Source organism: Ambystoma mexicanum, chromosome 4p, assembly GCF_040938575.1.
Source record: "Ambystoma mexicanum isolate Mex_15411 chromosome 4p, UKY_AmexF1_1, whole genome shotgun sequence".
In the NCBI taxonomy this organism is placed as follows: domain Eukaryota; kingdom Metazoa; phylum Chordata; class Amphibia; order Caudata; family Ambystomatidae; genus Ambystoma; species Ambystoma mexicanum.
This window is the reverse complement of record NC_090927.1, coordinates 1,101,237,032-1,101,250,918: the sequence shown is the minus strand read 5'-3', so window position 1 is coordinate 1,101,250,918 and position 13,887 is coordinate 1,101,237,032. Positions and strand designations below refer to the sequence as shown.

General features: G+C 44.6%; 1 protein-coding gene across 3 annotated transcripts in view; it reads right to left on the bottom strand.

The window, feature by feature from the left end:
* Positions 1–13,887, bottom strand: part of MED23 (mediator complex subunit 23) — a 1,372,437-nt gene that overhangs the window by 318,498 nt on the left and 1,040,052 nt on the right. For 2 of the 3 annotated variants that reach the window (XM_069606687.1, XM_069606689.1), the window contains one exon: positions 9,049–9,265. In XM_069606687.1, coding sequence (XP_069462788.1) covers positions 9,049–9,265 — 217 coding nt within the window. The remainder of the gene's footprint in view (positions 1–9,048; positions 9,266–13,887) is intronic. The other variant, XM_069606688.1, reaches the window with a different exon arrangement.

Genomic DNA, 13,887 nt, shown 5'->3' with positions numbered 1-13,887 from the left:
GGAAAAGCTCTGATGCCCTAGCGATCATGGCGTGAAAGGAGCCAATTTCGTCTGGAGGGGAGGCCCGGGCAGGGGGTGATGGGAGATCCATCCCGTCATCACCACCATCGTCGTTCATCCCCGTCGTCGCCGTCTCTGTTCCCGTCTCATCCCTCGGTGGAGGGGATAGAGGTGACGGATGGAAGAGAGGGGGAGGATGGATTCGCATCTGCTTGTTCGGTAGACTCCCCGACGGTCCAGGTGCCGCGGTCCTTATCTCCGTACACAGGGTCTGCAAAGCCATCAAGATTGCTCCTGAATTGTCCTGTGGCGTAAGCATCGGTTGCAATGGGAGCAACGGCTGAGGCGCGGGGTCCTCCGTTTCCTCCACGGCCTGCCGCTCCTCGTCGGCTCCACTGTTGCTCTTCACGTCCCCCTCGTCGGGATCCTTCCCATAGGTCTTGACCTCCTCAAACCTCTTGTCCGGGATAGCTTTGACGCCAGCCAGCTCATCCTCGGAGGTGGTGTCTGTGTCCGTTATGGCTACTGTGCCCCCCCCTCTTTTTCGTCCCGGGGTTCCACAGGGGTCTTCTCGATACGCTGGAAAGATGAATCCCTCCGGGGTGGCAGGGAAACTCTAGGCCCGGAAGTCGTCTCCACTAGGGTAGCCTCCACAGGCGTCGCCAGGGCCAATCGAGGCCTTCACCGGGTGAATCAGGGCCTTCACGACCATGGGCACGTCTGATGCCTTCACCTTAGGGGATGGGTCACTGCCTCGCCCCCACTTGGCTTTCTCCGTCGGGATCGACCAGGGATTCTCCTGAAGCTTACCCGGGTTCTCAGACTTCCTTTTCCCCGAGCACTACAGTCTTCACACGGCATACGTCACTACAACAGTGCACACTGGTCTTACACGATTGAAAAGGAGGACAGATGGGTCCCCAGTACAGCATGCCGCATTGTTATACAAGCTAATTTGCACACCTTTCTATAGTGGCGGTCGTTAAATGTGCTACCCATACAAACAACACTGACTAAGTGTCACTTGGAAACGCTGCAGCAGACACTGTGGACAACTAGCAGCATATCTCTCAGTATCAAATGGGGCGGAGTATGTTGTCATGACACATGCCACCGACCAGCCACCTGTCTTATACAATGCCCTGCCCATAGCACAAATAATTGAATTACAAGGAAGTGCCCCAGAAGAGGATAAACAACTATGGGCAAAAAAGTTGCAGAACTATAGTGGCGTATCAAGTACCAAGGGAAACCCGAAAAATGAATTGCTAATAACTTGACTCGTACGAGGGATTTGGCTGAAATTTTGCAAACAAAGTTTTGGGAAAGATCTGTTAAAAATTAAGTTTGTGAGATAAAAAGAAAAACGCATAGTCCCCATTCATTTTCCAATAGACGAAAAAGTCCAACTGGTGCTCGAGCGTACTGCGAAAACTGCTGGACGGAATTGGACCAGGTACGAAACAACTTGGGCATGAAGCATTGACTCGATTTCTGGGTGCGGGGCAGGAGGCTGGGCTTATTGCGTCAAGTATTTGAAAAAGCAGCCATTTTTTGCCAACATTCTATTGCAAACAACTTTTGACTTGCTGGATAGATTTGGATGGATATTTTCCAAACAGTTTTTCAGGAGCCCAACTAAACAGATCATTTTCTGAATGATGTGTTAGAAAATGAAAACGTTAAGAAAACATATAAACGCTGCTTTCAGCCTACTCTTATTCATTTTCCCACTGAGAAGAAGTGCAGTTTCTGAACAGTTGTAACATGAAAACCGCTTGTCAGATTTGGACCAAACAAGTAACAATTTGGGCACAAAGTGTTGACTTAGTTTTCTTGACTGGTTTATATCAGTATTGGTGCTCTGCAGCAGAGAGCGTAAGAGAGGCCAATAGCCTTCGACTTGCTGGATGGATTTGGATTACATTTTCTGAAGCAAGGATTGTCAAGCCCCCAGCTCCCTCCCAAATGGAAATTTTGGGAACAATTCATCAAAAATAAAAATGTTACTAAGAATGGTGTGAATAGCGTATAGTGGCCACTGCATGTTTAGTGGCTCGGCCAAAGGGCGTAGCCACCAAGTGGGTCTTAAAGATCACTGATGGAATCTTTCATTAGATTACAACACTAACTGGCTATGGACAGTGTCTATGGCCTTTGGCCGTACCCACTTTATATTGCAACACATTAAGGGGCCACTAGCCATGACCTTCGGCCATGACCATTATATATTTAACCACATTAAGGTGCCACTAGCCATGGCGTTCATCCATGGCCAGTGGCCACGTCCTTCGGCCATCCCCTGTATATTATAATACATTAAGGGGCCGTAGCCATGACCCTTGGCCATGGCAAGTGCCCAAGGCATTCGGCCATGCTCACTGTGTATTTTCAAACACTAACTGACCCGTAGCCATGGCCTTAGGCCATGCCCACTGTATATTTGACAACATTGATCGACCACTCATTCGGCCATGAGCAGTGGCTGCGGCCTTCGGCCGTGCCCACTATATATTGTACACCACTAACCACGGCTTACATTTTTATTTAGTCAATCAAAGCTTTTATTTGCCAAGTCATGAATTATTTTATGTCTGATTCCATCACAGATGTAACCAGTGGTGTTATATATCATTTAAACAGTAATGTCACCAGTGATTCCATCAGTGATGTAATTAGTGATGTCACCAGTGATGTCATCAGGGATGTCACCATTGTGGTCATAGGCGGCACAACAGGGGGCGTGTAGTAAAGGTGGCTTTAGCTGAATTTCAGGGGTTTTGTTGCATTAATTTCTCACCTTAACGTCCCTGCAACTAAAGGTTTTTCCTCGAATTTCAAGGGTTTTGTTATTCCATAGTTTGTTTCCCGCACCACTGGCCATGTCCTTCGGCCATACCCACTGTATATTTTAAAACACTACCAGACCACCATCAATGGCCTTCAGCCGTGCCCACTGTTCATTTTAAAACACTAACAGACCACTAGCCATAGCCTTTGGCCACGATCAGTGGGCATGGCCTTTGGCTGTGCACACTATATTCTAAAACTCTTGCAACACCTCGCTCAAAGACGTTCATCAATCACACACTGATTTTATCCTGTTTTGACAGTGTTATTGTTATGTCTAAAAGATGGCAGGCTTTGAGAACTCACCATTTTTCAGGCAATGCGCAGTGAGATTAAATTATTTGCCAAGGATCACACACTTTGTTTAAGCAGCGTGCTACTAGCCCCTTGTTTTATGGCCAGCCCCTTGGTGACTGTTGTGATACATCGCACAACCCCAACTAACTGCATTTAAGGAGCAGGTAAAAAGGGAACAAAATGACCGAATGCGAGAATAACACATGCCCAGGTACTTTTGCCCTGCAGTGAAAATCAAAAGCTGGTTCCATGAGTATACACACAGTAAATTAACATATATCTCATAGTGAAATACACAAATGTAGTTCAATTGACCTTCCCCTTAGAAGAAAGTGTGCAAGACAAAACTGCATTGGACTTTAAAAAAAGTAACGAACACCAGAAAAATAACTTGAGAGAGGAAATGTTCCAATAAATATGCTGGCAAAGTATAAACGGTGTTCACCTTTTAAACCCAGTGTTGGGACCGTTTTTCTGAAGTCCAACTAAGGGCTTAGTAAAACCATTTAACTGAGGCAGTACAAGACTCCACTCTTAGTATAAGGCTGTACCACCGGAGTTCATGGTAGCGTAGACAGAGCAGCCAGGCTTATCCTAGGAGGGAGAGAGGGCTGTAGGATCATGTACAAATGAAACTGTAATACAAATGATCCAACGAAACACAAACATTTTGTATTGTAAAAATAAAGGATTTATTTAAATAAAGGTAGGCCCAGATAAATCTAGGGGTAAGTAAGCACTAAAACATTATATACAGTATAAAAACACAACACTATACTTGAAAGTACACAGACCCAAGTATAGACCTTATTTGAAGTAGCGAACAGTAATTCTAGGGAAGTCAAAACCTTTTCATACACATTCAGTATAGATGAAGCCTATTCTTGGGGAGAAAAAACCAATGGTTACTTTTTACAATTACATTCAGTAATGCGAGGGCAGTAGACTCTTCCAGTTGCATAATGATTCTCAGTACACATCACTTAATCAGTCAACTGGACAATATACTTTTGGTGAATAGTGTAACACTTATTCTAGGTGCTGTAAAAACTATAACTACTTTGGTGATAACACAGTTATACTAGGTGAGTAAAATCTAAGGATGTAATATACCATTACAGGTGTTTTTGAAATCGGGGAACCCCAGATTGAGGTAAGCAGTAACTTTTGTAACTTCTTTTTGGATGGCACACAGCTAACACAAGGTAAGCAAAACCCACATACTTTGTTAACCTCACACAGAAGGGGAACACAGAAGGGGAAAAGTAAAACCCAAGGTCACCCTTTACTGAATGACAAAGTTATTCTAGGTAGGCAACAACTTAATACAGACTTATTCTGGACAGGCAAGCAGCAAGTCAGGAGAAGCAAGACCCAGTTGGGGGACACTCATACAATTATCCTCAAAGGACTAATCTGGTGATACCAACACTTTACTTTTGGGAAGAGGCACAACCTAATCACAGGAGAGTAAAATAACTTTACATCTACTTTCTATTTTCTTTCTTTACATCTAATGGCAAAACAGTGGCTAAGGAAGAAAAGATGCTAACCATACTTTTAAGAATAGTCCATTACACATTCAAGATCAGTAAGAACTTTTGTAACTGTTCACTCTTAGAATTACAGTTACCAACCAACTCTTTAAAATTAAGTAACTTTTAAACACTTATTTTCTGGCTTTCCCCCTCCCCCATCAAGGGGAAGATTTGTGCTATGGAGGGAGTTGTTTCCAGTCACCTACCAGCAAAATCAAGTGCGAAAAATACAAGTACCAGAATCCTCAGAGCTAATTAATTTGTCACACCTGAAACAGAAATGCAGACACGCCTGAAAAAACAAAGAAACTCAGCCTCCCTGAAGATTGATGAAGTCATGAAAACATGCGTTAGGAAGAGAAAGCTAAAGACTTGTAACAGAGCGCCTGCCTTCACATCTTTAAACTTATTTTCTTTTCTAGGCAGAAGTCCCAATCCCTTGAAAGTGTTTCCCTTATTCTTGGAGCACGAGTGTTCTCAGTGGCAGAAGGGGGGTCACTAGGACTAGTGACCAACAGGCAGTGTTAGAATAGGTTCTTTACTAGCAAAGGTCAGAGTTACTTAGGAAAACTGGGCAAACCGGCGAGTACTTTACTTCTAGGGTTACAGGAAGGTCCAGCAGCTTCACAGAAGACACCCTAGCAGGATTCTAGCAGGGCGACTGGGTGCACTGGTTGAGAGGCCACCCCCATCACAGAAAACAACCCACAGCTACACAGAAATCCTAACAGGCTTAAGGTAAGTACATACCCAAGCCAACACAGTACCTCAGTATTGAAGAAGATTTTGCAGCAGGAGAACTTCAGGGCCTGCAGCCAAATACCCGGTCAGTGGATTCCTTGTAGTGGTGACTGAAAACAAGACCTCAGAAGGAACTTTGCAGAAGGGATCGATGAAGAAGGCTCTAGGCAAGGTTTCCCTCACGGCTGAATGTGGTTCTGCGGATTTGGCGCCTTTTCAAGGAGCACAGAAGACAGAAAATCGCAGTTGAATTCTCGTCATTTTAAAGGTCCAGCACTCTGGTCAGGGGACTTTTCGGACTTGATTCGCATCTCTGGAGATCCACCAGGATGCCCATGAAGTTTCACCGGGATTCGGAATTCGGAAGACTGTGCACCGCACAATGGCTTGAGGTCCCAGGGAATTGGGGTTTTGCAACAATGCAAGGTCGCAGCAACGTGTGGGATCGCACAAAATGCAGGTCGCTTTGAGTCTAGTGGGTCTCACCAGGCTCTGGGTCGGGGTCGCCGTTTTCGGAGTCCCCGAGTTGACTGGAAGGAAGGGCTACAGCAGGCTCCGGTTAAACAGCAGGCTCTCTGGTCGCTGGAAATCAATCCGGCTGCGTTTCCTTCATCTTCCTCTTCGGTTTCGGTTCCAGTGGTGGACTTTTTATCAGCTTCCAGGTTCGCAGTATTGATCAGGAATTACAACACAACCTCTGCATTCTCTCCCCACATTTTACAAGAAGGGGCGGTCTGGTTGTCCAATCAGGACAGCCAGCCCCCACTGGGATTTGTCCCCAATCAAGCAAGGCATAGGACAAAGGGGTGGGGAGTTTAGGACTCCTCCCTTACTTCCTGCTCTCATAGCCAGACTGGAGCCTCGGCCGGGAATCCAGGGGACTCCAGCCAAAGACAAAAATCACACAAAGGAATTTCCCGCCCTGGATGTCAGGGGAAGGAACAAGAAACGACAAGAAACACTAAAATGGTGAAAAAAGAAGGGGCCATTATGGTAAGAATGAGCACCCTTAGGTGCCTTTACTTCAGCTGTGAACACAGCCCGCGGTAAAGGAGCACCAAATTAATACAAGGTATCACTGCCACCAGCCATTGAAGGTAAGCTTGTCATTGTAACAGAATTCTTACAGTGCTAGTGTGAAAGGGGATACTTTGTATCTCCCCAGCACTCCACATAAGGTGGGGTGTGCTGGCTTCACAGAATAAAACGTAAAAGGGATTCAAAGATCCTTTCTACCCTTGGGAACTGTAGTTCACTCAAGGTTAGCACAAGAAAGTTAAAAGGGGAGCCCCTAGGGCAACCCAGCAACAACAGGCACTTCTTGCCAATACGTTGTTAAAGAGGATAACTTTAAAAAGACACTATGGAGAGTCTTAAAAATGACACCCATAAAACGAGTTAAAGATTATGTGAGTGTGGAAAAAGGTTCCCAATCACTGAGGTATTATGGAAAAATATTGCACTAATAAAGCTAAAGGTTCTGGGTTTGACCCAGGTCAGGAAGATTTACCAGTTCCGTGCAAATCTAACCCAACACCCAGCAATCTGCAGTGAAATATTCCCTAGAAAACTAAATCCCAGTATGAAACAAGTGCTTGTGGTCTTGTGGGGAAGCGTATGCACTGGGAACATGACAACCTGAGTAAACATCTGGTAGCCAAATACTTGAGCAAGCTTCCCAACCTCAAAAAAACCCAAGGGGTTGCGTCTGCCGTCCGAAATAAAGTTACACAGTTCCACCCACATGTGTCCTTTACATGGACCCTGAAAAGCAGCCACAATCAGGGAAAATAACTGCACCAGTGTCCAGGATTGTAAACTTTCTTGCCACATCCTGGGTAAATACTCATGACTTACTTGCCCACTCACTTCCCCTCCTCACCCCCATGTCTGCCTTTCAACAATACTCTGCTTTATAAAGATAACTTGAAAATTGCACATACCACAGTGTCACTCAAATATATACATCCTCATAGAACTGTTATGCAGAAAGCTTAAAAGTGTGGCATTACCCCTCCCCACCCCCGCCCCATCTTGACAAACTACAAATACCAGAATGCAATTCAACAAAAGGCAAACAAATTGTCTGAGTGCAATACTTTCAAGGACTGTCAGTAGCACAGTTTTAACAATAAATGTGGTTTCTGTGTGTTTTCTTAGTGTGTTATGAGATATTTAAAACAGAAAAAACACAGCATCCGGACTGTGGACCGTCTCCCATCCATGCAGTAACTGGGACGACCCTGCTTAGCTTCAAAGTGAGGAAGGGGCCATCTCCCTCAGGGCATGTTGCTCTAAGTGGTTTTGTAACTTGTGCTCATTTATTAGTTGGAGCAACAAGACCTGAGCAGGCCGGCCCCTTCCTCGCTTTGAAGCTAAGCAGGGTCGGCCCTGGTTACTGCATGGATGGGAGTCCCAGAAGCCCATCATGTCACTGGTCATGGGCAGTGATTTTTCACCTCCGACGTCACTGTAGCTGTAAAAATATTTTTTTTCTATTGCTGTGGGTACAGAACTACAGATACCCTTGGTTATCTGTAGTTATAATACCTGCAGTGTTCAGGAAAACTGGCGAAACCCACAAATGTTTCCCTGCCCCACCAGGCACTCACCAAGTGCTCTGTACTAGCTCCCCCCACACCCTCGAAGGCCTCCTCACCGCCCCAGTTTGCTATGAAATGTCAGCTATTCTGTCCGATAGCAGAGGCAACAGAAAATATTTGTGTTGCAAACTCAGTCCCTAGACCCCCTCCAACTCCCAAATTTCACTTGGTGTTCTTTTGCCTCACCCCACCAAACCTCTAGCATGATGGCATTTGCATGTTTTGACATGAAAAAGCCTTTTTTCTGCGTTTAATTCTCTAATGACCTTGGCTATAGCCACGCCTATCTCTTGCATTGAGAAAACAGATGGCGGCTGTTTCCTTTATAAGCACCCGGTTTCTTCGCAATTTACCCGAGATATAAGTATCTATTTTGGCTAAGGGAGCACCCCCTTCTCCATCAAATATTAACTACTGGACGGAATAACCCCAAACCACAAAAGGGATGCAAGTTAAAGTTTCGTTCCCAAATTGTGTCGTCCCTGGCCCAAATCAGTCCATCGGTTTGGGCTGTGCAGTGGAGCAAAAATAGAAAATGAATGGGGACTAGGCTGCAACTTTGTTTACTTTTTTCTTAATAGCTTTTTTATATTTTAACATATCAATCCCAAAATGTTCAGTCTGGGGTGGGCCGGGCATACTTAGTTGTCTTCACAATGTTGACCAACTCCATCGCACGAGTCGTAGGTTATAAGAAATTAATTTGTGTTTCCTATGGGAGTCTGACTCACAACTATTGGTCAGCGACCACCACCCTATAATGGGTGTCTAGGTAAGCAATTCAAATGGATACACCATAAAGAAGGGTCACTATAGTACTGCATAAACTAGTACTTCTAAATTGTCCTGCTGACTACCAAAAGTGATTGCTAACACAAAAAGGACACATGTGCTACCTAAGCACCAACTTAATACTGTAACTTTTCCAGTCACACTGGTCATCATGGTGCTGATGAGTTGGAATATTTGGACAGTTATTAATTAAAACATAAATCAATCAACTCACAGGAGGCACTCACCGTGAAATTTGTATAAGCCGCCTAGGTGATCAAGCAAAGTTTCCAAGGATTTGGAAACTGGAAGCAGCTCCAAAAATCTGTGTATCACAATGTCGAAAACCGGCAGAAAGCGAAGGCAGACATTTCCAAAGTAGATGGGCAGGTAGTGGTGCTGAACTTCGACAGGTGGGTTGACTTGTTCGGCTAAACCTTCAAAGTAAAGCTTCTCTGGATACTTCTGGAGAAAATGTAATAGATTGGTTTCATGGTTTCCAATTACTATTAGAGCTATGTGGCAAAACAAAAGATGTAATTCAAACAACAAAAGTAGTTTTTAAAAAAAAAAGACTAAAACAAATAAAGGACACACAAATTGCCAAGGAAAATGTACTTGAATCGATAGCAGTTTAGTCTTTAAATATTATTATGGCTAAAGTAAAGGCATCAGTATTAAAAGTGGAATCATTGTTTTTTTAATAGAATTAAACATGACCTTTAAATCCAAGAACGCCATGCTGTGAGATGAAGGGAATTTGCGTGGTGTGTATGCTTCCCCATCTGCAGGTTATTATACTCTTAGCTCATCCTCATTTCTTTCTTCACAAGTTTTCTCAACTGAAATAATGCAGAGGTGAATGTGAAGCGGTAAAGAAGGGATCAGAAAATGCGTGTGTAGTAGTAAAAGATTTGTTTTAATGGAGTTAGCGTTTGAAGATGCTTTTCTTTTTGCACCTTTCCCTCCATAGATTCCTATGTAACCCTTAGTGTTTTTGCTTATTCTGGAACACTGTCCTGACTTTTTGAGGTCAGTAAAGCTTACTGATTGACTTTTCTTACCTGTTTTGCTCATTCTTATGGGGAAATTAACTTGTCCCTAAAACTGTCAGTACTGAGAGACTTTGTCTCTCTTTTGGAAATCTTGTATTTTTACAATGGCACACATCACCTTACAGTGAAGTCCAGTTAGGATACTTTGGGCCTGTTTTACAAAGCGTTTTTCAATGGGATTGCATCATTTTAAAACGCTTTTGTAAATTAGGCCCCTTTGTGTAACTTTTTATCCAATGGCATTTTGGTTACTTTCATGATGTGCCTAAGTCGAGCTGGTGGCAGCGGTGTGATTTGTGATATTCTTCTTGTGCACTTTTGAATGTATCGTGAATGGCTACTAAAAGTGGCAAGCACCCTAAAAGGGCTATGCCAGGAGATATTTGCATATTGTTTGCCCATCTTGTACTTTGGCGTTCTTCCTGCTTTCGCAGGTCAGGAAATACCATGTATGGTAACCCCTTTTGGGGTGAAAGCTGATGCTTTTGTGGGCAAGTGGGCTTTGTGTGTGTGTGTGAGCCAGAGGAGGAGACTGGGATCTTCTGGTCCCAGTCCACATCCTTTGGCACCCGAAAAAGTCTGCTGTTGGATGGATGCGATGACCAGTGGTTGTCCAGGATTGGACAATCATGGGCTGTTTGAATATTGCAGATCCGAACCATTGGCAGGGCAGAGCTCGTTCCCAGCCTGAATCTTGGATCAAAGGAGGGCTTCTGCAGCTAATAGACAGGTCATAGGTGGAAGCAAGACTTCCATGAAGAAGAGCAGCCCGCTGACGATCCGAGGGCGACTCCTGCAGCTGATCAGCATTGGATTCAGCGAATGGTCCGGTGAAGCCCTGCTCCTGTGCCAGAGCTCATAAAACCCACGTTGGTGCTTCAACCCTTGCAACTGTGGGAACAACGAGTCCTGAACCCTGCTTGAGGATCTATGCCTTGGAAGATGTCGGAAGTGTTCATGGACCTCTCGGTAGACTGATCAGCACACTTTTGGTCTATCTCACTGCAGCGGTCGTCATTCTGAGCAGAGCCTTGGGACTTGCAAGTTCTTTAGCTTATTCCACAAGTCACCTGTCCTCGCATTTCCAGCTATCTCACAACAAGGGAAGCTGTGTTGGGCTGCTTCTGTGTTCACTCCTTCAAGATCTATTGTAGACGCCTGACTGTGGTGACCTCCTCTGGAACAATCTCTCTGCAATCTCGTGAGGTGTCCTGAAGGATCTGCATTGCCTAAGTGTATATTGTGTTTTCAAGAAGTTGCCTGGGACAGTCTGGTGGGATCCGCAACCAGCTCTCGACACGAAAAGTGACACCTGGACCTGTGACCTCTGGGCTTCCCTCACCTGAACCCAGGGCAGAAAATTGTGTTGCCAGTAAATTCCACAACCCCTGTAGTGTCATCTGGAAGAATCAGAGTCAGGGGGGTAAGGGGACATACCTTCTTCTGTCCCCCCTGTCTTCCATAGGTTGACATTGGGTGGCAACCCCTTGTCCCTAAACTCCCTCTGGCCTGGCCTTTGGTCATCAAACCCGGGCTAAGGATCCTTTCCTAGAACTTACCTTGGGATTAGTTCTAAAATGCCTTCCCTGAAGAAAAAATAGTTGGAACTTGTGACTTTTTGGGCACAAAGCCTCATACATCTTAGGGCTGAACTTCATATGACAGAGGGAACTAGTTGTGTAATTATTCTAACTATTCCAACTGTTTCTCTTGCATCTGATTACTCACCTGTTGAATATTGGCATTTAATGCACATGCAATCTTATTTCGAAGGGTGAATGCATAAATGTGTTGTATATGGTTTTTGATTACATAACTTACATGTGATTTATTTTATGCTTACTGTGTTCATGGCCTAATAAATAATTGTATTTTTATAGACTTACTGACCAACTTGACTTATTAGTGTTGTTCTGTTTGGACTCAATGTAGCCCTATACCACTCTTACTTTTATCCTGAGACTAAGCTTTGTCTGCTCATTCACTCTACCTTGATTGGGTTTTGGCTAACCTCGCAGCGATTTCCCTGTTAACCATAATAGGGGTGGTGTCCTAAAATCCTCTACTGAGGGGCTGTTGTTAGAAATCCATTTTAACAGTAGACAATGGCGTATGCTTTCGAACAGGCAAAATTACTCCTGAAAGCAACAATACAGGTGGGGCTCATACCACCATGGAAAAAGCAGCAGAGCCCCACATTTACATTTTCATGTTACCAAAACATCATTTCAGCCTTTTAAATATAACTTTAAGATAGTCATTGTAGTAACTATGGTACGCACAGTGTTTTTTCAGTGGAGTTGGTGTTGGTAAATTTAAAATGCCTACAAGTAGGTTATTAAGTGGGCATCCAGGACCCTAAAGTTCATGCTTACTCTACCCCTCACCCACTGTCCATTCCTTCCTCTCTCTCCAATGACTTTGCTTGCTAGTTCTATGCAAACATCTCTTCTCTTCAGCACCTGATCACCAACTCCTCTCCCCCCACCATTCTGTTTGAACTAGCACCCATCATCCCGTCTGCCAATCCGTTTGCTCAAGTAGACCCTTTTACAGCCCACCCCCTTAAGGAACTGCCCCTGTTTAACTAAACCAATAATTCGACTCTCCCTGTCCTTTGGAATCTTTCCAGTCTATTAGGTGTTTACATGTGCGCGACGAGAACAACCTTATTAACTACTGACATGTCTCCCTTTCCCCGCACTATTCTAAAATTCTAGATCACATGGGGTTTACTGTATCGGCCATTAACTCCAAAAGCATTAACTCAGGAAAAACCTCTCCTGTCTGCACTCCACAATCCCCATTCTGTGGAAACAGTGCTCCCACCCATGTTTAACTTCTACTCGGCTGCCCAAAATGTCCATCTATATTCAATCTTCATCCTGCTTGATTTCTCAATAGCCTTAGACACGGCCAAACTCATCTTTAATCCCGACTCTTGCCTCTGCTTCCAGGACATTACCGTTACCCAGATTGCCTCCAAAGTAGCTGTTCAGTACTTTTCCATTTCTTGGAATGCTAAACCCCTCAACCAGTTGGTATCCCCCAAGGATCTGTGCTTGGTCTTCGCCTGGTCACTCTAATCCTCATCTCTTATCAAGATAATCTCCTTTGTATTTTAGTGACATCTATTTGCTGACGAGTCACTTCATCTCCTGCCTGGTTGCCATAATAATATTGAAGGAAGTCTAAGTTTGCTCACTTTTGAACATCCCGTCAAGTGTTTTGTTTGCTTGTGCTTTTTGGTGTACTTACCATTTTCCCTTCAGGTCTCACTGTGGACCCAAATCATTTTTGTAGTCTTTTGGGTACCATTATGGACCCTTAAAGGTGGCAAGGTGCCCTTAGATTCACTGGGTCTGTACCCGGATCCAGACAGTTGTACTGGTTCTGTTTGGTGGTAGGTGTGACAAATTCTAAGAATGCATCCCTTATACCCAAGGAGGAGCCACCTCCGTTAGGACAAGGGAGGTGAGCCAGCTACACAACACCCTCACTAGGGGACAGGGCAAGCAGGATTCCACTGGGGGTGACGCCCCTCTGGAGACAAGGAATGACCAAAGAAAAAAATCACCCTGCATTCACTTCTCCTTAAGACTGACATGTCTATTGGTTACAGGGGAAGAGAGCACTGTAATTATGCTGGTGGACCTTTTAATGTGGAAGGTTTGGTTTCTGACCTGTATTTGTCATCACTTACCTGTGGAAGAAGTTTCTTTTTCCGTTCGAGGGAGAAACTTTAAGATCGCATTACAGAGAAGGAAGGAGAGAGCATCCGCCGTGAAGATAGGTACCAGGCTCGCAAAGCCGCACAGGAGGAGCAGAACACGAAACCAGAGGCAGCATAAAGAATGCTGTAGCTTTGACAAAGGCGGGAACCTTGAACCAGAGAGGGGCCAGTGAGGCAGGAAGCACCACCACCACCGAAGGAGAGCAGGAGAAATTACTTACCGTAATGCTCTTTCTATGGATTCTTCTCCTGCAGATTCCTGATCTGATAGATATCCTCATCCAGCTCGACTGGTTCAG